This window comes from Carya illinoinensis, chromosome 9 (assembly GCF_018687715.1).
Source record: "Carya illinoinensis cultivar Pawnee chromosome 9, C.illinoinensisPawnee_v1, whole genome shotgun sequence".
In the NCBI taxonomy this organism is placed as follows: Eukaryota; Viridiplantae; Streptophyta; class Magnoliopsida; order Fagales; family Juglandaceae; genus Carya; species Carya illinoinensis.
The window spans coordinates 7,178,495-7,202,867 of NC_056760.1; the positions used below are offsets into that span (position 1 = coordinate 7,178,495).

At 33.3% G+C, this 24,373-nt stretch overlaps 2 protein-coding genes and 1 long non-coding RNA gene across 5 annotated transcripts; 1 reads left to right on the plus strand and 2 right to left on the minus strand.

Annotated features, from left to right (window-relative positions):
* The first annotated feature begins 157 nt into the window (after positions 1-157).
* LOC122275437 lies at positions 158-1,700 on the plus strand. 2 transcript variants are annotated; one of them, XR_006228550.1, is made up of 2 exons: positions 158-629; positions 723-1,700. It is a non-coding gene; the product is annotated as an uncharacterized LOC122275437 (long non-coding RNA). The 2 variants fall into 2 exon arrangements; XR_006228549.1 differs by having other exon boundaries at positions 158-518.
* A 288-nt stretch (positions 1,701-1,988) lies between these two features.
* LOC122275436 (senescence-specific cysteine protease SAG39-like) lies at positions 1,989-3,416 on the minus strand. The gene is made up of 2 exons (XM_043084491.1): positions 2,851-3,416; positions 1,989-2,765 (listed from the first exon to the last, which is right to left on the minus strand). Exons 1-2 carry the CDS (start codon positions 3,290-3,292, stop codon positions 2,173-2,175), a joined length of 1,035 nt encoding a protein of 344 aa, XP_042940425.1. The 5' UTR covers positions 3,293-3,416; the 3' UTR covers positions 1,989-2,172.
* A 4,468-nt stretch (positions 3,417-7,884) lies between these two features.
* On the minus strand, positions 7,885-18,131 carry LOC122276487 (uncharacterized protein YNL011C). Of its 2 annotated transcripts, XM_043086254.1 has the most exons (14): positions 17,869-18,131; positions 17,645-17,761; positions 17,342-17,474; positions 16,342-16,438; positions 15,397-15,440; positions 13,917-14,073; positions 13,157-13,228; positions 12,482-12,565; positions 11,260-11,361; positions 9,777-9,824; positions 9,307-9,432; positions 9,079-9,171; positions 8,344-8,549; positions 7,885-8,216 (listed from the first exon to the last, which is right to left on the minus strand). In XM_043086254.1, exons 1-13 carry the CDS (start codon positions 18,062-18,064, stop codon positions 8,439-8,441), a joined length of 1,380 nt encoding a protein of 459 aa, XP_042942188.1. In that variant the 5' UTR covers positions 18,065-18,131; the 3' UTR covers positions 7,885-8,216; positions 8,344-8,438. The 2 variants fall into 2 exon arrangements, with proteins under 2 accessions (XP_042942188.1, XP_042942189.1); XM_043086255.1 differs by lacking the exons at positions 15,397-15,440; positions 16,342-16,438.
* Positions 18,132-24,373: the final 6,242 nt, after the last annotated feature.

A 24,373-nucleotide genomic window follows, 5' to 3' on the forward strand; every position in this document is an offset into this window, starting at 1 on the left:
TAGTAAGATAGTTTGTGAATAGTAGTGAGTAGCTTGAGTTGAGTATTTTTTAGATTTTATGAAATGAGAAAGAAAAAGTTAAATAAAAAATATTATAAAATCAAAATATTATTAGAATATAGTTTTATAATATTATTTTTAGTTGGAGATTTGAAAAAATTGAATTGTTTTTTTTTTTTTTTTTTTTGAAAATTTGAAAAAGTTGTAATGATTAGTTTGAAAATTCTGTATTTGAATTATGTTTGGGAAGGAGATGGGATAAAATGAGAACTTTGGGATGAGATCTATATGCAAACATGCCTCGAGTGTAGCCGCACGGCTACTGTACAGTGCCAAATTCTGTGGATTTTGTCAGATTTCATCACGTTACTTCATACTAGTTATTGTTGGAAATGTAGACTGTTAAAACACATGGGAAAACTGAGAACAATGCATTTAAATTTATAATAGGTGATTGAATCTGTCAACCTTTGGGCTGCCTAAGCAACTGGATAGGAAGCTTCCGACCTTGGGGATAGGTATCTCTTTGAATCCTCTTGTAGCCACTCTCACCCCCATTAATTCTTGAGTAACCAGTACTTAGTACCGTCTTCATCTGTTGTTCCATACCCAATTGGAGTAACATCATGGTTTGTTTTCGTGTCACATTCTCAAGAGTACTTTTTTTTTTTTAATGTTTTGATAAGTTCTCAAGAGTACTTAGCCACCAATCTACTACACAGATCTGCCCCTGTCCGGCACCATCAATGGAAACTGAGACTGGTTGGGTGGCCACAACCATCAGTAATTCCACCTCGTTGTTGGAAGGTACATATCCAAATTCACTAATCGCAGTTGCTAAAGTGGACGCCTTCTTCATGTCACAAATTTCCTCCATAGTCTCGTATGGGTAATTTGCTTCAGTGGTGAATCCTTGGTTTTGTATTTTATATTCATAGGTCCTATCCATGCCCCCACCATTGCAGCCATGATTGTGTTCCGTGTCACTATTCATTAGTTATTGCTCAGACAGGGAGATCAATTTGCCTATTGTGATATCGGCGATCCCCTCTACAATAGCATGGCTGAAAATGCCAAGCAATGTCCTGAATAGAAGTTAATCATGTTAGAACTTAGAACAACAGTAAGTACCAGCAAACTTGAACTTTTTATTTTTCACATAATTTGATCATTTTATCACATTGGCCTTGGCCTTTAATGGAGGTGACAGATCCCCCCCCCCCCTCTCTCTCTCTCTCTCTCTCTAGTCCGTACCTGTGGGAATGTCGGGCAGGTTTTCATACCTAAACGTTGTTGTGGGTGAACTTGAATTGGTTGACATGTTGTATTCCCGTACGAGAGGCAAGGAATTCTTCATGTGCTAGGTCTTCAAATTTGTTGACACAACTTATATGTGTGATTCCCTTGGTTTTTGACTCTGTTTACTTCTCTGCATTGTCCTTACAAGTGCGTCCATGCAGAGCCACCCATTGTTCGTGCCATTGGCGGCAATAGAAACTTCAGAGAATGTAGGACATGGCGTGAGATGTCCAAGTCCCCAAAATCACCAACATGACAATGAGAATTTTTTTGGGAGTGTTAAGTTCATTGTTTACAAATAGAAGATGGTTCTTTCACATAAATGTCCATTTAAAACATAGTTATATAGAAGGTTGTAAAAAGAGTTTGTATGTCCATAATTTTTATTTTTCCTCTATAAATTCACAATTGGCTGACAACTTTTCTACAATTATTAATAAAATATTAATTCTTTTTAGTTTTTCTGATTTTTTTTTATTAATTTTCCTGCGTTTGAGTTTTGAAAAAAAATATTATTTTAATATATAATAGTAAAATAGTTGTAATGTGGTTGTCATTGTATCATTGCTCTTGCTGGCACATTTCACTCAATTTGTGCTTTGCAAGGGCACAAAAAATGGTGCTCTAATTGCACAAGTTCTTTGTAGTCCAATCATTTAACATAATTGAAAGACAAGAACGAAGAAAAATAAAGAAAAGAGCAAGCATGCAATTTCATTTCTAAATTTCACAAGTGTTTTCGTACAACCCGATAACGATGAAAGCATTTGCGTTGTCTAAAACTAGTAAGACGTCACACTTCTAAAGAATTGGAGAAATAGCTAACACCACAGGAAAATGTTAGAATAAGACTCATTCACCACTGACTATAATTCAAGCATTGGGATAGGAAGCCTCCATGGCTATGCCGCATAGACCTTCCCTATCATCAATACCCCTCTCCATCCTTATGTATCCATCTTCTCCCCAATCAGAGCCCCATGAATTCTTCACTAACCAATATTTAGTCCCATCTCTTGCAGTTCCATAACCAACTGCAGCAACACCATGGTCTAGTTCTGTTCCGCATTCTCCTTTGAAGACTCCGCTCGAGTAAAATTGGATATCAAAACTGCTAGCGTCAATGGCAACAGAAACTGGTTGGTTGGCCAATGCCTTGAGCAATGCCTTCTCGTTGTTGGCAGGAACATTTTCATACCCTGTGATCTTGGCTGCATGGGATGCTATTTTGTGCTTTTTGCAAATTCCATCCTCTCCCTTGTAGGGATATTTTGCTTCAGTTGTAAGGCCTCTGTTATGGATGATAAATTTGAAGGCATCATTCATTAGACCACCTTCACAACCTTCGTTATCACCTTTAGTGTCACAATCAACTAGTTCTTGCTCTGAAAGAGAGACTGACTTTCCGGTTTTGATGTAGGTGATCCCCTCCATGGCTGCAACAGCAGAAAATGCCCAGCAACATCCTAGAATCATGTTATAGCACAAGAAACTAGTTAAATGATTTATACATTATGCATACAATAAATGAAGACAGTATATTTCCCTTACCACATGTTCCTTGGTCCTTTACAGGGGTAACAGCTCCTTTCCTTCTCCAATCAATTCTAGATGGCACGATAGTCACATTGTTATACCTAAATGGTGCCCCTTGAGATGATCTAGGCCGATTGGAGAGCCTTTTATATCCGTTGTAAGAAGCTTGGAATTCTTCATTACTTTGATCAGCAAATTGATTGACACTCAACTTATAAGGCCGATTCCCATCACTGTTGAAAGACTCGATTAACTCTACATTGTGCTTGAAAAGCTTGAAGCGCATTTTTTTCTCTGCATTGTCCGTATAAGTACGTCCATGGTGAGCCATCCATCTCTCATGCCTCACTAACATGGATACTTCTTCATTCAACGTGCGGCAAGTGGTTTGGTAAGCCCATATCCCAAGCAATGCCACAAAGATGAATGTCCTTCGACTTCCAGTGTTCGAAGTCATTCTTTTCTGACCTAAATATGACAGTGTGTGTTTACTGATAAAAAAAAAAAAAATGACAATGTGTGTTGATAACAAGAATACGATTTTATAAGCCGAAAAGTGATAAATAAGTAGGCACACTCACAAGAGTTGAGAAGAAATGGGTATATATAGAAGATTCATCATAGTTTATGCTCTTTTGATGTGTCGGGAGAAGACACTTCCCGAGTATACGGACCGTAAAGGTTGTATTGACTTGGACAAGCACCAAGTGTAGCTCTTGAGCTCCGTATTTTAAGTCTATATATTTTATTACGAGTTTATTAATTTATATTGTTTGGAACTAACTCATGGTCAGGCAGACTGATTGGGATGCTTATTTAGATTCTGGCTGTGAGGTGTTGAGCAACCCACGTATCTTTTTCCTCCTATGAACACTTGATTGAAAGGGATCTCATAGTCCGTAAAAAGTTGCAATGATACTTAGGTCTGTTTCAGTAATCTTTGACATTGTCTGAAGAGAGATTAGTGACAGTTTGAGGCCAAGCAGAAGAGGGAAATAGTGACTAGATTGAAGCCTGCTACGTGGTAAAATGTGTTCCCTAGTCTTAGGCTGCATTGTTACCGACACACAAGAAACTCGGTGATGTTGGTTCTTTGCCAAATCAACATAAGAGTCATTGACAAATATTTCTGTCGATCACGCAAGAACTGGATCATTGAAGAATGTTCATATTATTTTCTCACCACAAAAAAAAAGATTGTTAATGTTACTTAAGAAATTTAAGAGGACTCTTAAATGGTTAAAAAAAGAGAGGATGCAAGCCTTATGTATGAGACCACCCTCACAAACTTGATCATCACCATTGCAGCGGCACAATCAAAACTGAGGCCTAAAGCTAAAATTTTAAAAGATTTATTCTTATTTATTTTGTTATAATAATGCAATAAACTATTATGTTGAACATCAATACTACAAAATTTTAATTTTTCTTAATTATATAATTATATACTAACCATTTTAAGTGCTTTTTTTAATCTTCATTTAGTTTTTTCTTAAACTCTGACAAAGTTTTTTCTCTTATATAAACTTATAAGATTATTTACTTTTTATATTAGTTAATCAAAAATAATATTTCTAGATGTTTTTATTTCTTTTTATGTTTTATTCTAATGTTTAATACGTATAATACTTATCGTGTTTAATAGATTTTATACGTATAATACTTATGCTTAATAAATTTTATATGTATAATACTTATGTTTTATACTTATAATTAATACGTTTAATGCTTATGTTTTATATATACGTATAATACTTCTGTTTAATATATTTTATATGCATAATATTTATGTTTAACATAGTTAATACTTATATTTAATACGTTTTATACTTATTTTAATACATTTTATACTTATAATATTTATATTGAATACTTATGTTTTATATTTATATTGAATACTTTTAATTAGTAGCAGAACCAAAAATTGTTTTGAGGGGCCAACTTCTCTGCCGTGTGAGACATTTATGTAAAATAAAATAAAAACATAACTATATAAAATTTGATCTAAATAATCTGCTATATAAATGTAAAAACACAACTTAATATAGATGTAAAAATAACATTCTAAAAACACAACTTAATATATATTTCTATTTATGATGATAATATTTCATGCAATAATATTCATCCATTGTTACTTTTGTAATGAAATATTTATAATTTATTTATTTATTCATTTAAACTATCAAGTGATCTATTAATAGAATGTCATCTTTCATTCTAGTGTGTAAGCTAGTTAATTAAGTTTCATGTAAAATCTAGATATTTTTGTGTCATATTAAATATTTAATGATATAATTAAAACTTTAAATAAATTTTGTCTTGCTTAATAAGTCTAGAGGATAAAACCTCTAAACTATTTTTCATATATATAGATCATTAATCTTAAATAATTTTTCTTATATTTTCACTTTAGATTCTATATCTAGAAACCTAATATTATTTAACAAAAGACTTTGAGATCCATATTAATAAATTTATTATTTTCCCTAAAATTAGTTTAAATTTATTTTAGTGAGGCCACATCTTTGAAAATAGATAATGTATATAAATTCTACAAAATTTTGGGACTATAGGAAAAACATGAGAAATTTCTCATGTTTTAATGAGACATTTCTAAGTATATTGAAATTTTAGAGAATTTTAGAGAGTATATGGCCTATGGAGACCTTAAACAAATTTTTTCTTGCTCAATGAAGTCTAAAGGATAAAACTTCTCAACTATTTTTTATATAGATCATCAACGTTAAATGATTTTTCTTGTATTTTCATTTTAAATTTCATATTAAGAATCCTAATATTATATAAAAAAAAAATTTTGGGATCCATATTAATAAATTTATTATTTCTCCTAAATTAAGTTTAAATTAATTTTAGTGAGGTCACATTCTTGAAAATAAATAATATATAGAAATTATACAAAAGTTTGGGACTATGGATAAAAATTTGGAGAGAAGCATTTCTAAGTATATTGAAATTATAGAGAATCTTATAGAGCATATGGCCTATGAGGATTATAAATTTTTTGGGGGCCATTCTGATCCATATTTATAAAATTATAAGTAAAATTTAGGGGACATTTTGAAATTTCAAAAAATTTGGGGGGATTAGGGCCAACGTGGGTCCGCCATGCGTTTAATACTTATGTTTTATACATTTTATACGTATAATATTTATGTTTCATACATTTTATACGTAAAATACTTCTGTTTTATATTTATGTTTATTACGTTTAATAATTATATTTAAGGCTTATGTTTTATACTTCTTTTTAATACTTATGTTTAATACATATAATACTTATATTTAATATTTATGTTTGATACGTTTAATTTTTATGTTCAATACTTCCATTTAAGACGTATAATAAGTATAATAGTTATGTTCAATATATTTTCTATGTATAATACACGTTTTATACTTACATTTTATACGTTTAATACTAATGTTTTATACTTATATTTACTACGTTTAATACTTAGGTTTAGTATTTTTTTTATATTTATATTTAATAAGTATAATACTTATGTTTAATAGATTTATACGTATAATACATATATTGTATACTTATGTTTAATACTTTTAATACTTATGTGTTATACTTGTGTTTAATCCGTTTAGTACTTAGGTTTAATACTTATATTTTATACTTATGTTTAATACGTTTAATACTTATGTTTAAGTATAATACTTATGTTTCTTACTTATGTTTAATACATTTAACACTTATGTTTTATACCTATGTTTAATAAGTTTAATATTTTTGTTTTATACTTATGTTTAATACCTATACGTATAGTATTAAACGTATAATATTTATGTTTAATACTAGATCTTATACGTATAATACACATATAATAATTATGTAATAGTTATGTTTAATACATTTATAAGTATAATAGTCATGTTTAATACTTTTATAAGTATAATACTCACGTTTAATGTTTAATACTTTTTAAGAAATTTCTTCTTTGGAGGCCTTCTAATACGATTTTCTAGATAATTACAATATCTATATTATTTCTTAGAGTATTTAAGGATTTTTATTTCTTAATAAAGTTCATTAGACTAGTAGTCTTTTTTTTAAAAGACCTTGGGTGGTATAGGAAACAGTGTTTTAAATATCATACCGTACCGGCCGGTATATGCCGTATCGGCCACTGGTCCGATATAGGTATTATACCTTTTTCATATTAGTCTAAATACCAATCATATCGGCCGGTATTTTAGCCTTTACTTTTTTTTTTTCATTTCTTCAAACTACAAGATCATTTTTTGACCTCCAATTCAAATTAAGCTATTTATAATTTATATGTATATGTATTTATGTATAATTTATTCATATATAAATTATTATTTTGGAGTATAATTTTTATATATAATTTATTCATATATCAATTATTCCGAAACGATACCAGTATCGAAATATTTCGTTCAAATACCTTGACCAAAACGATATCTCGTACGGTATTCAAAACATTAGTAGGAAACCTTCGGCACGCACTTGCCTAAGCATTGAAACACTATTGCGCGGTCAACTTCGCAGTTCAGCGCAGTTAGTACTCCAAAAGGACCATTCTAGAGCCACCGCTGGGAGCTTCCGTTAGGCTTAAAAAAAATTTTAATTTTTTTTTCACATCATTTTTTTAATACTTGTAAATATTTAAAAAAAATCACAATAATATTAAACATTTTTTATTAATCACTAAGAAAAAGGGAAAAAAAAAAAAAAAAAACTGGATCCCCAAGCGGGATCCCTGCCTCTATTCATACCCAAAAACATCTTGCATTTGTGTTGCTCGCATGCTATAATCAGTTTACATTTCTTGTCATCGACTCCACCTCTCCTTCAAATATATATAAAAGAAAAAAGAAGAAAAAGAAAATCCACATCTCCTTGCCTTCTGTGTAATTTTTACATAAGCCCGCCCATCCATAACAAAGTCATGCATGACAATCCTCTTAGCGGCTAAATTTTTAATGTATTGACTCCTTTCCTTGAAAGTAGACCCATTGCGCAAATGGTACTTTGGTGTATAAACAAATAGGTAAGACCAAGAGGTTTAGCAGGTTCTATAACTAGTCAGAATGTTCCAACAATTGATGATTATTCTCTCCCTAATTTTCTGCAAAGACACTGTATACACTTATGAGACAACGAACTACAATCATAGTTACCAAAAAGAAAAAAACAAAAACAAAAACAAAAACAAAAGCGTAATCAAGCAAGCTATTGGAACAAACATCCTACAGCATTTAGAAATCTGCATCTACGATATTTCGATGCGCATGTCACCACCATTAGATTAAAGCAAGGAAATATCCCATGCCTTGGATTGAATATCATGTGCCAGCCAACCCAAGAAGTGAGGCAAACTCACCTGTAACCAGAAATAATTCAGATTAATACATGAGTACAAATAAGAAAAGCAGCGAATTAATGAGAATATTTTATAAACTAGTTAAATATGCCGTGACAAAAAGATTTGAGTTTTCTTTAATTTGTACCTCGGGATCAATGGACCCAAAAGCAAAGGCTCCAATATCCACATCAAAACCTATTTTACTCTTGCTGCTGAATACCATTTACATAGTCAACCGAGTCAAACATTTGTGCTCATGTGTGAGCCTACCACATCAGCAAGAGCTTGTATGAGGGACCTCGGGTCATATATTACACCCACTTTTGGATCATGTATAGAATCGACAAAATTCTGCAAAGTTAATATGTTTTAGAGTCCAGATCTACAAATAAAGAAGATTGTCATCATCCAATCAAGTAAATTGATTCAAAATTACAAGACTACTATTTTGCTTAGGCTTCTAATACTGAATGATAATATGAGGGCATACTAAGATTGTTCTGAATACAGGCTTTTACAAATAAGGCCACCATAGTAAGTCCTGCTAGTTGCCTTCAAAGTTTGAGCTATTAAATTCCAGCCTCAACAGGCCATTATTGTGGCACCAGCATTTCTGAAACAAGCACTTTGATCGGAGGTGCCAAATTAGCCTCAGTTGAGAGCTTCAGTAATCCAGGAGTAGTTTGAAACGTTATTTTTGGGTATATGCCCTCATCATAGAGATTCTAGATAACACTTCAGTGTCTCATCCTTGAGTTTTCAAATTGGTAATGCTCAATTTAAGAATTAAATGGAACTTTACAAGGGCACATAAGGATGTTTTCTTTAGCAATTTCTGTTTAGTATACTACTCGAAACAAATGGTAACAGGCATACATACCACGTTAAAGATTCCTTGGGCAGCCAAGCGTTGAATGTCTACAGGAATTTCACCATCTTTGGGCACCAAAAGTGTATTGATGTACTTGCTTGGCTACACAGAAAAATAATAAAATTCAAAAAATGACAATGTTCCCTCTATTTCTCAAGTTTCCTCCTTTCTAGATTAGACAACCAAAGAAGATTTTTCTTTTAACCATTGTCACATAGTACAACTCCATCTACTCACTAGATTTTTCAGACGATTATGAGGATCTCCGTACGTTCGATTTAGGGCATCTGTAATGGCAGTTACAAAGCAAGAGGCTGAGAAGTCACTCGTTTCCCGATCACGAGTACCATTCAACAAAAATACCTGTTACCAAAATAGCTAAGCACAATATATAAGTCTATGTGGCTCAACCCATGGCACCCTGTAGGTACTCTTCTAATGTCACCACAAACGGAGACTAAAGCAACTATTGGATTCAAAGCTGAAACCTTGCACAATATTCAATGTACATGTTGATATCTAAAATCTTGCAATACATTCATACGCATCCAAATGGCCAAAGAAGAGATGGTAATTCAAATGAACTGGCCATTCTGGGAGGTACTGGGCCACTGGCATAGTCCATGCATATAAATGGGCAATAAACCATAAGAACTTGTACCCAATAAAAAAAAATACCGCACTTGATAAGAGTGATGGAAAGGTACCTTGTGGCAGAACCTTGAAGAAATAATCTCCCCAATACCTAGTAATACCTAGACATGGTGCATGATCAATGAGAAGATATAAAAAGGCAAGTTTCCAAAGTTTCTAATTAACAAATATCATGAATTGTACTTGTTGGTTTCCATTTTTTTCCTAATTATTCAAAAAATTTTGAAAGAAAAAATCAACTTTGATCCAAACATATTTTAAATAGCAAAAAATATTTCTGTTCCTTAAAAGATTTGCATCCAATCATTTACCCAGGCTTCCGCAATAAATAAATAAATCAATAAAACAAGTTAAAAAAAACAGTTCACAAAAATTATATCTAAATAAGTTTTCAAATCTACCATCACTGCTACCAATAAATTCCAGCAGCGATCTCCAGCAGTTCTCAGCCATTGGCACTTAGCATTTTCTAAACAATAATTGAATTACAAGCCATAGACTGCAGTCCAAGCCCTAAAATCATATTTTCCCAAAAGATTGGACCAACAAGTAGGAAATAAAAGTCAGCAATCCTGTTTCATACTAAAAAATGCACCAGATAGATGTTTATAATCAAAATGCCAGTTTCTGTTTTTAACCAAATAGACCGACTTACAATCAACTCAAATAATTGAAAGAACTTGAGACACACTGACATTCACACGAGATAACACATTACAATAAGACACCAACTGGAATGTTGCATAGAAAGATGTAATAATTAAATACGTAGTCATCCTTGAAGTGAAGAGGATTCCATAGCTTAAGCAATGCATTCCATATGGCAGTCCACATTACTTTTTTATCTCATCATATGCTGGCAAATGGTACTATGTTATTTCTCTGAAATGGACTACTCCAGCCTTGAGGTCTGTCAAGTTGAATATTGATGGTTACAGTATGGGCAACCCAGGTGAGTGTGGTGGGGTAAGGGTAGCCTGATATGAAGAGGGGCATTGATTGTGGGCTTCTCTGCTTACTATGGATGGTGAACAAATACAATAGCTGAAGTTAAAGCTTTGTTAGATGGCCCGAGAGTCTGTAAGAAATTACAACTGAAAAATATTGAAGCTGAAACAGACTCAGCTGCCAACTTCAATTCAAAACAGGGTGCCAAAGGGTCTACTGAAGAATTTATTGCAGCTCTAAGGACATCACTAAGAATATAAAAATAGTTTTACATGTAAATGACTGGTTTATTTTGCTCTAGGTTTGTTTTTTACACCTTGGTTATAAGCTTTGCTTATAATTGAACTGCAACCCCAAGGTGTTGAACTGCAACCACGGCATTCCTCTACCATGAGTGAGTCTTTATCAATAAAATTGGGGTATCATTCTCCATTAAAAAAAAGGAAGACGAAAAAGAAGAAGAAAAAAAGGACACCATGGAGGTTCAAAGTGTTAAATTGTTATCTACAGCAATTTATATTACCATATGGCCAAAACATCAAAGTAGATTAAAACAGCAATATGCCAGCCAGAGGTTGAGAATGTTACCAACGATGGACAAATGGAAGTAAAAAGGGATCCCATCGCATAAATGATGCAGTCCACATTACTCAACTGATCCAGGACAGATGGGTTTGCTGTTGGGAAGACCTGCTCAATTACAGAAGTGAAATTATCATGCAGTCTGCATATCAGAAATTAGTACGCATATCAACAACCAATATTTACATACATAATAAATTATAAATGATTCACAAACAATGTTAAATACCTCCCATTATTAAAATCTCTACTGTTAAAGGTAATAATAACTGTAAACTTGGAGAGAATCCAAAACATCATGACTACAACTCAAATTTCAAAACTCTAATTGATATATTAGAACCACAATTGCAGGGCAAACTTACCTTTTTTTTTGGAAAGTAGTTGAGATTTTATTAGCAAAAGCAAAAGGCATAACCCAAGTAAGAGAAGCATCTAACTACAAATATAAAATGCTTATCTTTTTCCTGTTACTGATGTAAAGAAGTTAATTACTAAGATCAGAAATGTATAGGTTCTTGTAAAAAACATCAGAAAGGTATAAGTTCTTTCCAGATACTTCCATATTGATCAGGCAAGTAGAATGTTCCTTATCATACTAAATAGCACTAAATTTCAACTTGCAAGAAACAGAGTTATGCTTGGTGCTGATTATGAACCATTGTATCCCCAGGTCTCAGCACGTATGAAAATTAATGAATGGAAAGGATAAATAGATAAAATCATACAAGATTGATAAAAAGAGTGGTATTAGTTCCACCAGATTCACATATATAGGGAAGCAGAATCCTGATAACACAACATTCTTTCTTGAGTATCAAAAAAGTAAAAATTGACCAAACATATTGGCCGACTTCCTTGTGACAGACATGTTTCAAGTAATTAGCGAAGGGGGAGAATCAAATGATGGCATTGACGCCAAAACATCTGTTTTTCTCTATTCACTCCATTTTTGCTCTGTTCTTTTTTTTTTTTTTTTTAAAGATGTATGACACATGGTATTTTGTGCTTTTTTGGCAGGCAGATATACACCACATACCAATAGAGGATGTGATTCATGACCTTACCCTCCACTCCTTGTTTATGGGAGGAAGGATATGTCACTTGGTCGAAACACCTTTAGCTCGGTACAGGACTGAATACTGAAATTCATGCTTGATTTCTAGTCACAAAATCATCTCTAGTAGTACATAAGAAACAAGAAAGAAACCTAAATGCATTAATTCACCTCATGCAGTAAATTACTGCCCTCACTTGACATGTAGAACACCCGCTTTATTCTTGAAGGAAGTGCTGGAACTGAAGATCCTCCCTGTGTAAGAATCAGGCAGTTGCTAAGGAACTTTGTATAACAACTACCAGAAAATGAAAAACCTTGGTGTAATGCTAAAATTCAATTAACATCATAATTCACTAGAGCTCTTAGCCCCAAAACCTTTTCTTTCTTCTTTAGATAAGGCAAAATCGTCAAAACAGCACCAAGAAGACACTGCTTAAGTGTAGAGGTATACAGTAATGCACTAATAACAATTTGTGAGGACAATTTGAATATAAATGGATTTGAAAATTTTTGTTGGGCAGAATTTAAATTTAGTATCACATTGTGATCTCGATCAAACTATTTCTACCATGAGTGGCAAATGATGACACAATACCAGCATCACCACTAGTAACACCAGCCTGATCATTACCATTATAAATGGCGCAACCATGAAAACCACATCACCACGAACATCACTCTCCTCACCAGGATGCAAGTCTTACCACCACCGTAAGTTTTTAATTATTGGCCAAACGATTTTTATCATGCTCCTCTTGAAAACTATCTATAGATAAATCGTACTACAAAGATAATGTAGCAATAACCAACAATTAGGGTTCCTAATGAAATTATAGCAAATACCTTATTTATAGGTTCCATGGATCCATAAGTTGGATGAGAAATTTCATTCTGACCTCGTATTATAGTCCCGTCCTAAAATTAAATAACAAGAGAGAATTAGGAGAAGAAAGTACAATGCAAAAAACCCCCCATACTGAACCTAAAACCATCATCATTTCAAGTATTGATAGCAAAGTTAAGCATAACAAGGGAAAGAATGAATTGACAGAGTTCAGACACAGGTTAAGCACATCTTCTTTGGAAAAATTAATAATATAACTTTAATCAACAATAAAAACTCAAACCTATCTCTGACAGCATTTTCTCTCTTTTGAACCTATGCCAACACATTTTGTAATGAATCACTTTGGCAGTACAAATCACTTTGTGTGAAGCAAATTATATAATTTCATGTAGAACTTGGAGCAAGATGGTAAGAAATTTGGTATGGTGGGAAGGTTTATCAAGAGAGAAGAGGTTGGAAGTTAAACCAACGATCAAGCAGATCAAGGTGGGTGGACCAAAACCTGAAACTTTCCCAATTATACAGATGGATGATAATAGAAATCTTATTATCAACACTCAAGCTGGGGATGAAAAAAAACATTTAGATAGGATTTTTCCAGAGTAAAACTCATAAGCACCTATACTGCTACTAACAATCCAAGCGAATTTCAATTAATTTGTTCAGAATAGCCATAAAACTACCATCAAAAGAAACTAGTGAAGCAATACACAATTACAAAATATATGCCCAGATGAAAATCAACAATCATCCTACCCACAATTCACATCCTAATGTAAGCCTGTCGTTGGTCGAAATCACGGGGAGGACCATACTTTCTGAGGGAATATCTGAAACACGTGAAAACAAAAATATTGCAGCATCTAAAGACTGAAAAAATAAACGTGCTCCTGCAAAGAAGAAATTCCCAATGCTGCAAAAATTACGAGAGTCAGTTAAGTATTGTAATGTCAGACAAGAAATTGATCAGACATAAAATAATACAGTCCATAAAATTTCTTAAACTTATTGAGGATAAGCTGATAGCAGGGAAAAAATCATTCAATTGTTTTGGGCAAGAATGATCACAATCCACAACCATGACTGATGCTCTATACACAGAAAAAGTTGAGCATCTTTTTTCAATTTGATTCCAAAGGGGAGAGTCTGGTTTGGAATCTGTTGTGGGTGGATAATCTGATGGTTGAAAAGAATAACATTGTTCTCATTCTTACCCGCTTCCTTCACTGATATGGAAAAAAATTGGGTCAAGTTAAATTAGACTTTTTATATTGGCACCGGGTGTCCAGAACAGTCCCAACTAACCCCAAGGGTGCACAGGCCCTTGGCAAGGAGTTTTCCGCAAGTGCATCTCGGGTAATTCAACAGGAAAATCCCCCAATCCAATGACCCCTAGAGATTGTTTGCACCCAAGGGGATTTGAACCTTAGACCTAGGGGGAGCATACCCCCAAGCCCAAGACCTTTACCACTTGAGCCAACTCCTAGGGTAAATTAGATTTATAAGGTTCCTTTGCAGCCATCTAGAGCAATTTTTTGAGATCATAACTCTTCTTATAAAAGTGACCAATTCCATGAACACTGGCCACATACCCCTTCAAAGTAGACTACAATAAAAAGCAACATCAGAGTTTCTGTAGGAGTCCTTGACAGGGGCATCTTGGGTTGGGGAGTCCTGAAATGTCAATTTCAGTCACCCTCATCCTCAAGGCAAATTTACTCCCCACTAAGATTTATTGTTAATCACTTATGACTAGAACAAAGTAACCAATTAGAATTACGCATTTCAATTCCCAAATCTCTGGATCCAATCCCTCAGAAACTTCTTTGGATGATAAAGGAATTAAATCATTTTGATTCACAGATTTCTAAATCACCCCTTAAAACTTCTTTGGATAATAGAAGAAAGGATCATTACATGAAACGAAAAGCTATAACAGATTCCAATAAACCACTTGTAATGTGCAATAGAAAGCCTGCTATTTATAAGGTTATTCAAATATGATATTTGAATCTGGGATATATATATATTATAAGTAAGAAGAAAATTTTATTGAAAAGCAAATAGACATGGCTCAAGTACACATCTGGGATATATAATGTCCCATGTTTGTTTAGTATCCATTTTCCACCATCATAACTCAAGAAGATAGAAACCCAAACCAAGAAAGTAATTATTTATGTAAAAAAAACAATTGAAACAATGGTGAGATCTAACTTAAGTAGAAGCAAAGCACCTGCCATTACTAAAACAAAATGATTCATCTGACCGCTGGAGAATCTGTATTTGAATTTCACAAAATAATAAAAAAGCAGATTAAATTTCATGCAAGAATCACATCGAGAAGTTCAGAAGAGCAATAAAAAATACGAAATTTCAATAGAACACACCCTGTTCTTAGGCCTATTTTGATCTACTGTCCTAAGCTTTTTTTTTTTTTTTAGCAATAACCCCAGATGGTACAGGTTTATCAGAAATAGGACCCTTAGTCCATTTTTCCATTCATTACTGTTAATAGAAACCACATGAACCAATCATAGCATGGCACATAGCAATTTTTTTCCAAAAATGTTCTTCAGAAAATAATAAATAAATTTTTATAATTAAGAATAATTTTAAAATCTGTTTTTAAAATTTAAAAAAAAAAAAAAAAAAAAAAAAAAAAAAAAAAAAAGACCGTAGCAGCCACCTGTGGTGGCTGAATCCTGGCCGCAGGGGGGGCCAGATTGACCACCCTGTTGTGGCCAGATCGTGCCGCTCGGCCACCAAGGTGTTTTTTGAGGGTGAATAATGTCATTCCCCCCAAAATGCAAAGGAATAACTATTGACATAATAAAAATATAAAAGCAATGAATAGGGGGAAAAAAATTATGCAAGCATTATTCAGAAAACAGATAATATGAAATGATCGTATGAAGTTAAAAATAAAATAACCTGATCCTTAACATTGGTTATCATGTTTGTAAAAGAAATCCACTTCCAAATTCACATATCTTTTCTATGCATTGTAAGTAATGGATATGATAAAAAAAAATAAGAAAAAATTATACTGATTAGGCCAGAAAAAGAAATATATGAGCATGGGCATATGTCCCTCCGACAAAAAGTATATCCAACAGAAGATTAAAGGTGAAAGCTAAAAAAATCTATTAGGCAATCAAGCACGACTCATACTATTCACCTGATTCTGAAAGTAAACCAAGAAAGCTCGAATCGTCTCCCTGTAGGGTTTCGATACACAATTCCATAGAAAATGTTCTCCTTCCACAATATTATACCTGTCAAATTCGTAACTCAGCATACATTTAACTTAACACCCCCACCATGGTTACACCTACCAAGTAAATGAAATATACTCAGGATACTTACTATTAACTTAAATGGCAAAAGTTGCCTTTTGCTCTGTCTAATGAGCATTTTTTATAAAAGGGAAAAAAAAAACTATATTGCAAAAAGTAAAAAGTAGGCAATGAGCTAATAATAAATTAATTATAAAAAAGGAAAAAGGAAACGTATCAAAACAGAACTTGTACACCACCAACATATAGATTCACCCTCACTATGAAAAAATATCTAATAAGCGAGTATATTAAGTTTCACCAGCTTCAATGCTTTAGTTTTGAGTTACCTATAAAAAAAAAAAGCTTTAGTTTTGAGTTGACTTAAAAAATGTGCAATTTAATAAACAATAATTTTCTATTATTCTTCTTTCAACAACCCCGGTATTAGCCGGGACTCTGTTCTCGAACACCTGGTGCCAATCAAAAACAACTTATTCTTCTTTCAACGATCTACTCTTTAAAAGTGTATAACTTAAAATCCAGTGCAATTAGATGGATAGTTTCTGTAATGAACCCTCACCATCAGGGATAAAGAAACGTGCGCGCACGTGTGTGTGTGTGTGAGAGAGAGAGAGAGAGAGCAATAAGGTGCCATTAAGAGGGATTGATCATGTTATATTCCATGATACCCGTAACGTTGCCAATCCATTTGACATGAGTGACAAAAATTTTTTTTTTCTGTTAAGTTAAACTTTATCGATATGAATGATGACAAATTTCTTATCTGGATATGATCAAACATGGAATACTAGAATGCTTAACTCTTCATTCACAATGCACATCTAGATAATAAGTTAAACATGCAGAACTTATACGAAGAAGAAAGATCGGATATACTACCATTCTGATTTGGCTTGTTGCGCATCAACTGGCAAACGATGACCAAGTAATCTTCGGACAGCAAGTGCCTCAGCAGTACTTTGATCAGACAATCTCAAACACCTCGACCGAATGTCTCCAACAGCGGGACCACCTATCAAATCAATGAACTTTCACATTTCGGAAAGAAAAATTTGTTTTACCCCAAACCCCTGTAGATAACTCAATTAATCTCTAAAAACCAATTCGGATAATAAAGAAGCATTTCAAGGTGCTAACGAATTCAATTAAATAGGTTGATTTGCAAGTAGTTGGAAGATTTACCGAGGACACGAACAATCTCAGCCGTACTTCCTCCGTCATCGGAAACAGGAAGAACATGCGCAACCCGAGTAGTCAAATTCTTAAGCTCTTCAACCACACCATTAAAAGCAGTTCCACCTGCGAATTGTTCACGCGAAGGTGTTAGTAATTCAATTTGGCCAAACAAGGTCGTCGCCATTGTTTATTATTAGAATTTCTACATAAAGCTTTAATTGTTGACGTACCTGAAAAGACGAGCAACGAAGGCTGTTTAGGGCTTGAGTTTGGGGAGGAACGGCAATAATGCTGGTGATGGAGTGAGGAGCGAGACGCAGCCATGAGAGAATGAGGCGGAGGGGGAGAAGATCTATAAGGGAAATGGGAAAAATGGAGGACCGTTTTGCACAACAGGAAAGAGGGACCCAGAAAACAATCCGCCATGTTCCCGCGTCTCTCATAAACCCCTGAATCTTTTCGACGAAGCTTCCCGTAGTCCACCCATTCTGTTTTTAAGTTTCCAAAAATAAATCCAAAAAGTATATTCATTTAAAATTTCCATTTTGTTGTAACGGACTGTATGGCCGCTTTAAGCTATCAAATTGAATTAAGCTATACATTGTTATAAAACTATTGAAAAGTAAAGAGAGAGATAGATTTATTATAAAATTTTTTAAAATGAGAAAGAGAGAGATAGAGCTCAGAGAAGTTATGAAACTTATGAATTTCTTAAAAAATTCAACGATATATATAAGCGTATAAAGGGGACTATGCTAGTTTACTATGCAGTACTATGCTGGCACTATATACTGTGCATATGTCGGCCATTCACTATGCCAGTTACTATGCAGTATTATGCTGGCACTATACACTGTGTATATGTCGACCATTCACTATGCTAATTACTATACAGTACTATGCTGGCACTATGAACTGTGCATATGTCGACCATTCACTATGCCAGTTACTATGCTATACTATGCTGGTACTATGCATTGTGCATTTGACGACTATATAAATGTGGTCATACAATTCAAGATAGTTTATAACACTTTCCCTTTGGATGACCATATTTAAAGAATATGTCTCGTTAAAACCTTGCCAAGGAAAAACCCTATGGGAAAAAACCAATGGCGAAGGAAAAAGAGTACAGTATTCATGTGTATCGCTGAGTGCTTTAGGATTACCTCATTAAAACCTTGCAAAGGAAAACCCAGTGGGATAAAACCTTAGCGAAGGAAAAAGAGTACAATCAGTACAAGTCTTCAAGACATTACTTCTCCTGAAAAGTGCATGATAACAAGTCTTCAAACCTCCGCATTCCAATGTTCTGCATAATCTTCTTAAATGTTGCAGTTGGTAATGCTTTAGTGAATAAATCTGCCAGATTTTTACTTGACCGTACCTTCTTGATATCAATTTCAACTTTCTTCTCATGAATTGCAATGATCTTCTTGTGTGTATCTAAAAGATAACTCGCATTTGTACATCCAACTAACTGTGGACTTGATCCATGTTGATAAAATAATCACAACTGGATCTTTCTGCTCATCACTACTCTTCTGGAGTTGTACTCTTCTGGAGTTCTTGTAAATAACACAGTTAGTGGAGAATTCATCAACATTAAACTACTAACCTCATTTTTTAATAAAAACGATGGCCAGCCTTTTAAGATCAGACAAGCACCGCGGATTTTCAACTCCTCTGTAGGTGTCAGGCGTGCTGTCAGGCACCGCAGCTGTCAGGCGCCGCAGAGCTATAAAGCTATATTTCGTCTCTTTTCTCTTGCTTCACGAGAGATGCTGTATCATAATTTTCTCTATAAAAGAGATATTCAGCTCATCTTCATTCACATCTCATCTTCTTCACTTTTCTGTAATCATACTGCATTTTTACTCTGCAGTCTCTTTCTGCATTCTTATCCTGCAATCTCTCTCTGCAATGGCTCATCAATCTTCTCAGGGTCAATATATCAGGTATTCTGCACCTCGTTCATCAGTTGTTCCTGCTTCTACCATAGGTGCTATCATGCAATATAATGATCTGACTCGTAGGTCAGATAATGAAGCTATCTATGAGCTTGTGAGTCTCGGTACTCGATACTCATCATCCATTGTCTCATTTTCTCAGCGACTGCAATCCAGAACTTGTGGAGTTGACAATCTCCACGAGAATATTGCTATACTTCAGCGACTTCTTATGGAGTCCAACATGAAGATAGAATCAATAAAGAAAGATAATAGAAATTTAAAATCCTTACTTAAATCTTCTTTTCGATTGCCCACCCCCTTAGATAGGGATGCTATGCAGATTCTTAAATAACAAGAGCGTTTGAAGAATGAGGCAAAGTGTCTCAAATTTTTGTAATTCTTGCTTCAAGATAATAAAATAATATTTCAAATATGTGCAGTTTTTATGAGCTCTTCTGGAGCCTCAATGACATTTAAATCATATATATAAACTACAATAATAGCTTGTTTTCATTTGCGTTTGGATTGCTTTAGATCATATAAGGATCTTTGAAACTTGATAGAATACATATTTCCAGATGTATTCATATTAGAAGCTTCAGACATTTTCTATCCTTCAGGGATTTTCATATATATATCATGATCCAATGATCCATATAAATATGTAGTTAATCATGCATATCCAAACTCTCGGTAACTTTCAAGTTAATAAAAATCTCAATATGATTTCAACCACTTTAAAATCATATCAATATTGTTTCTTCGAGAAACTAACTTGTGATTTCTATATCACATTTTCATATTAAAAGTTTCAGGCTTTTTATATCATGTATATAAATATCCACTGATATTTAATAAAAATCACCTCTTTAGGTGTTTGGACTTCAAGTCCATATTTATCACATTTTACTTAGTGATATCAATTCTGCAGGAATTGAGAAACTGACTCGTGATTTATATATCACATTTTTATTTCCTTTCCATAAATACCCACTGACATTCAACAAGCATCACCTCTTTAGGTGTTTGGACTATAAGTCCCGATGCATCATATTTTACTAGTGAATCAATTCTGCAGGAATTGTTTCTTTCAAATTTGGTCAATATTCTACGTCGTATTCTTCGACGATTCTTTATTCACTTTCATCATTACTTCTGGTAATGTCAATTGCCATCTCATATGGAAATACATTGTCGACAACAATTTTATTTCTATCCATAATTTCTCCATTATTCATGAAATGTAACGAGATCTCGTTATTTTCAAGTACCTGTCCCTCTTCAAGAGAAGACATTTTCATGAAAAACCTCTTCAGGAGGTACTCTTCAAGAGTTTATATAGGAGAATTTTATACAGAGAATTTGGATGGACTTTATTACTTGTTTTATGGGTATGGCCTCTTCAGGAGCACCAAATTATTTGTGCCTTTCTCTTTTGAGATACTCTATCTTTTGTATCGATAAGTCTCACATGCCTTTATACATGTCTTTAGACTGCTGAATTTCTTAATTGTCCTACAGGGACTTCAATCCTCGCTGGGATTTTAGCAGCTAGAATATGAGACATTTTTATCTTAGTGTATCCAAAATTTAATTATCATCTGAACTTCTGGTTCACATATGATAATAAAGATAACGTCGAATAATTTCATCTTATTTGCTTCAAGTAAATTTTTCTTTTCATTTCTGGTGGTAAAACTTTATAGTAGAAGAATCTTCTGGTTCTTTTATGGACGTCCATATGAAAATCATTCGACTTATCGTAATTGATTTTGGATGATCAAGATAACCATGAAAAGATACAAATATTTTGAATCATATCACCTTTTGATGCATCATAATATTTGATTCAATAATTTGTATAATATCATCTCAAAGAGAAAGCTTACAGCTTTTCCAATATGAGCTTCTGGCCCAAAAAGATATTCATTATCACGTCCAATCTCTTAGTTTCTTTGAATGAAACACATCATTCTTTTCACTTCAGGGAATAGAATGATATAAATTCATTATCATTCAATTAAGGGAATGATGTAGATCTAGTAATACGTGAATAATAATTCTTATCAAAAACTCATTATTTTGTTCAGTCACTGAAAGACCTGACACAAATTTAGAATATATTGTGAACGTTTGCATTTAATATTACTACTTCAGGAGCATACTCGATATTGCTATTTCAGGAGCACATTCGAGACGTTCATTCAAATATATATTATTTCCACAATTTCAATTATGCAACTTCAGGTGCATAAATCATAATGAGTTTTTGGTACAAGTATCACTCATATGAGATACTCAATAAAATTATTGATTTAGGGCGATCCTTCATGAATGCTCCATTTCCATTCTCAGATAAATCATATCATCAATAATTTATAACAAGTATAAAAGAATAAATAAAACTTTCATTACTACAAAACATTGCAGAATATAAAAATATTTTATAATAAGATAAAGGAAATACATTAATTAAAAAGGAACACTTTCATGATCAACTCTACCACTAGAATCCTCAAAGAAATCAGAAACATCAAGACTTGTAATATCTTCTCCATCTATAGAATCTAAAGTATATGATGGTTCAGTAAAATTTGTTTCAAATTTCTTTGTTTTTTCTTTTATAGAAGATTGATATAAGTCAACCAAGTGCTTATCTGTACGACAGATACGAGCCCAATGTCCAGTCATACCACATCTATGGCATCCATCTTCATCTTTCTTTAAAAATTTATTTTGGGGACCTTTGCCCTTCTCTGAGTTGAACCACTTCTGGTGGTACGGTGTATATCTATTATTGTCCCTTTTAGTGTGGTCACTTCTAGTACCTCGACTTTCATAGTTTTTTCTACCACGTCCACGCCCTCGTTTTCTTTGAAAAGATGCACCATTCACTTCTGGGAATGATGTAAATCTAGTACCATTCACTTCAGGGAATGATATAGAACCAGTAGGACGTGACTGGTGATTTCTTAACAAAAGCTCATTATTTTGCTCAGCTAATAGAAGACAAGATATAAGTTCAGAATATTTTTTGAACTTTCGCTCTCGATACTGCTGCTGCAGGAGCACATTCGAGGCATGAAAAGTAGTATATGTCTTCTCTAATAAGTCATCATCAGTGACTTTTTCACCACATAATTTCAATAGCGAGCTAATTTTAAAGAGTGCAGAGTTATACTCACTAACACTCTTGAAGTCTTGCAACCTTAGGTGCATCCAATCATGACGAGCTTTTGGGAGGATTACAGTTTTCTGGTGTTCATATCTCTCCCTTAAATCATTCCACAAAATAAGTGGATCTTTCACCGTTAGATACTCAGTTTTTAATTCTTCATGAAGATGGTGCCGAAGGAAAATCATTGCCTTAGCACGGTCCTGCAGGGACCCTTGATTTCCTTCTTTAATTGTATCTCCCAAGTTCATCGCATCCAGATGGATCTCAACATCAAGGATCCAAGATAAATAATTTTTTCCAGAAATGTCAAGAGCAACTAATTCCAATTTTGTAAGATTTGACATTTTTTACATATATAAATCAAGAATATAAAAATATATTGAAAAACTTACTTGAAGTAGAGGACTATTAGCTTCAAGATCGTCAGAACTTTCGTGCTGATAACGTGTTATAAAACTATCGAAAATGAAAGAGAGAGATAGATTTATTATAAAACTTTCTAAAAGGAGAGAGAGAGAGAGAGAGAGAGATAGAGCTCAGAGAAGTTATGAAACTTATGAATTTCTTAAAGAATTCAACGATATATATAGGCGTACAAAGGGGATTATGCTAGCTTACTATGCAGTACTATACTGGCACTATGCACTGTGCATATATCGGCTATTCACTATGCTAGTTACTATGTAGTACTATGCTGGCACTATACACTGTGCATATGTCGGTCATTCACTATGCCAGTTATTATGCAGTACTATGCTGATACTATACACTGTGCATATGTCGACCATTCACTATGCTAGTTACTATGCAGTACTATGCTGGCACTATGAACTGTGCATATGTCGACCATTCACTATGCCAGTTACTATGCTATACTATGCTGGCACTATGCACTGTGCATTTGACGACTATATAAATGTGGTCATACAATTCAAGATAGTTTATAACATACATAAATTATTTTTGTATTTTTATATATGTAAGTATCGTTCATTTATATAGAATTAAGTTTTCAATAATAAATTACAACATTTTCTCTTATAATATCATTTTACTTTTAATTTTATAACACATTATCAATACAAAAGTTCTACCGATTCTAAAGTTAGTAATCTTCTAATTCAAATAAGTTTTTTAATGTATTATTTGCTGTTCCTAAGATGAATATGAAATGTTATATTATTTATTATTACTTGATAAAACTTTGTGTTTATTCTTACGATTTTGTGAATATATTTCTTATTTATAATATAAACATACTTATTTTCCTGATTTATATATGTAGAAAATGTCAAATCTTACAAAATTAGAATTCGTTACTCTTGACATTTTTGAAAAAAAAATTATTTATCTTGAATCATTGATACTGAGATCCATATGGATGCAATGAATCTAATAGATACAACAAAAGAATGAAATCACGCGTCCAGACAGGACCACACTAAGGCAATGATTTTCTTTCGTCACATATTCACGAAGAATTAAAAACTGAGTATTTCACGATAAAAGATATTCTTACTTTATGGAATGATTTAAGGGAGAGATATGAGCACCAAAAAACTGTAATCCTCCCAAAAGCTTGTAATGACTGGTTGCACCTGAGGT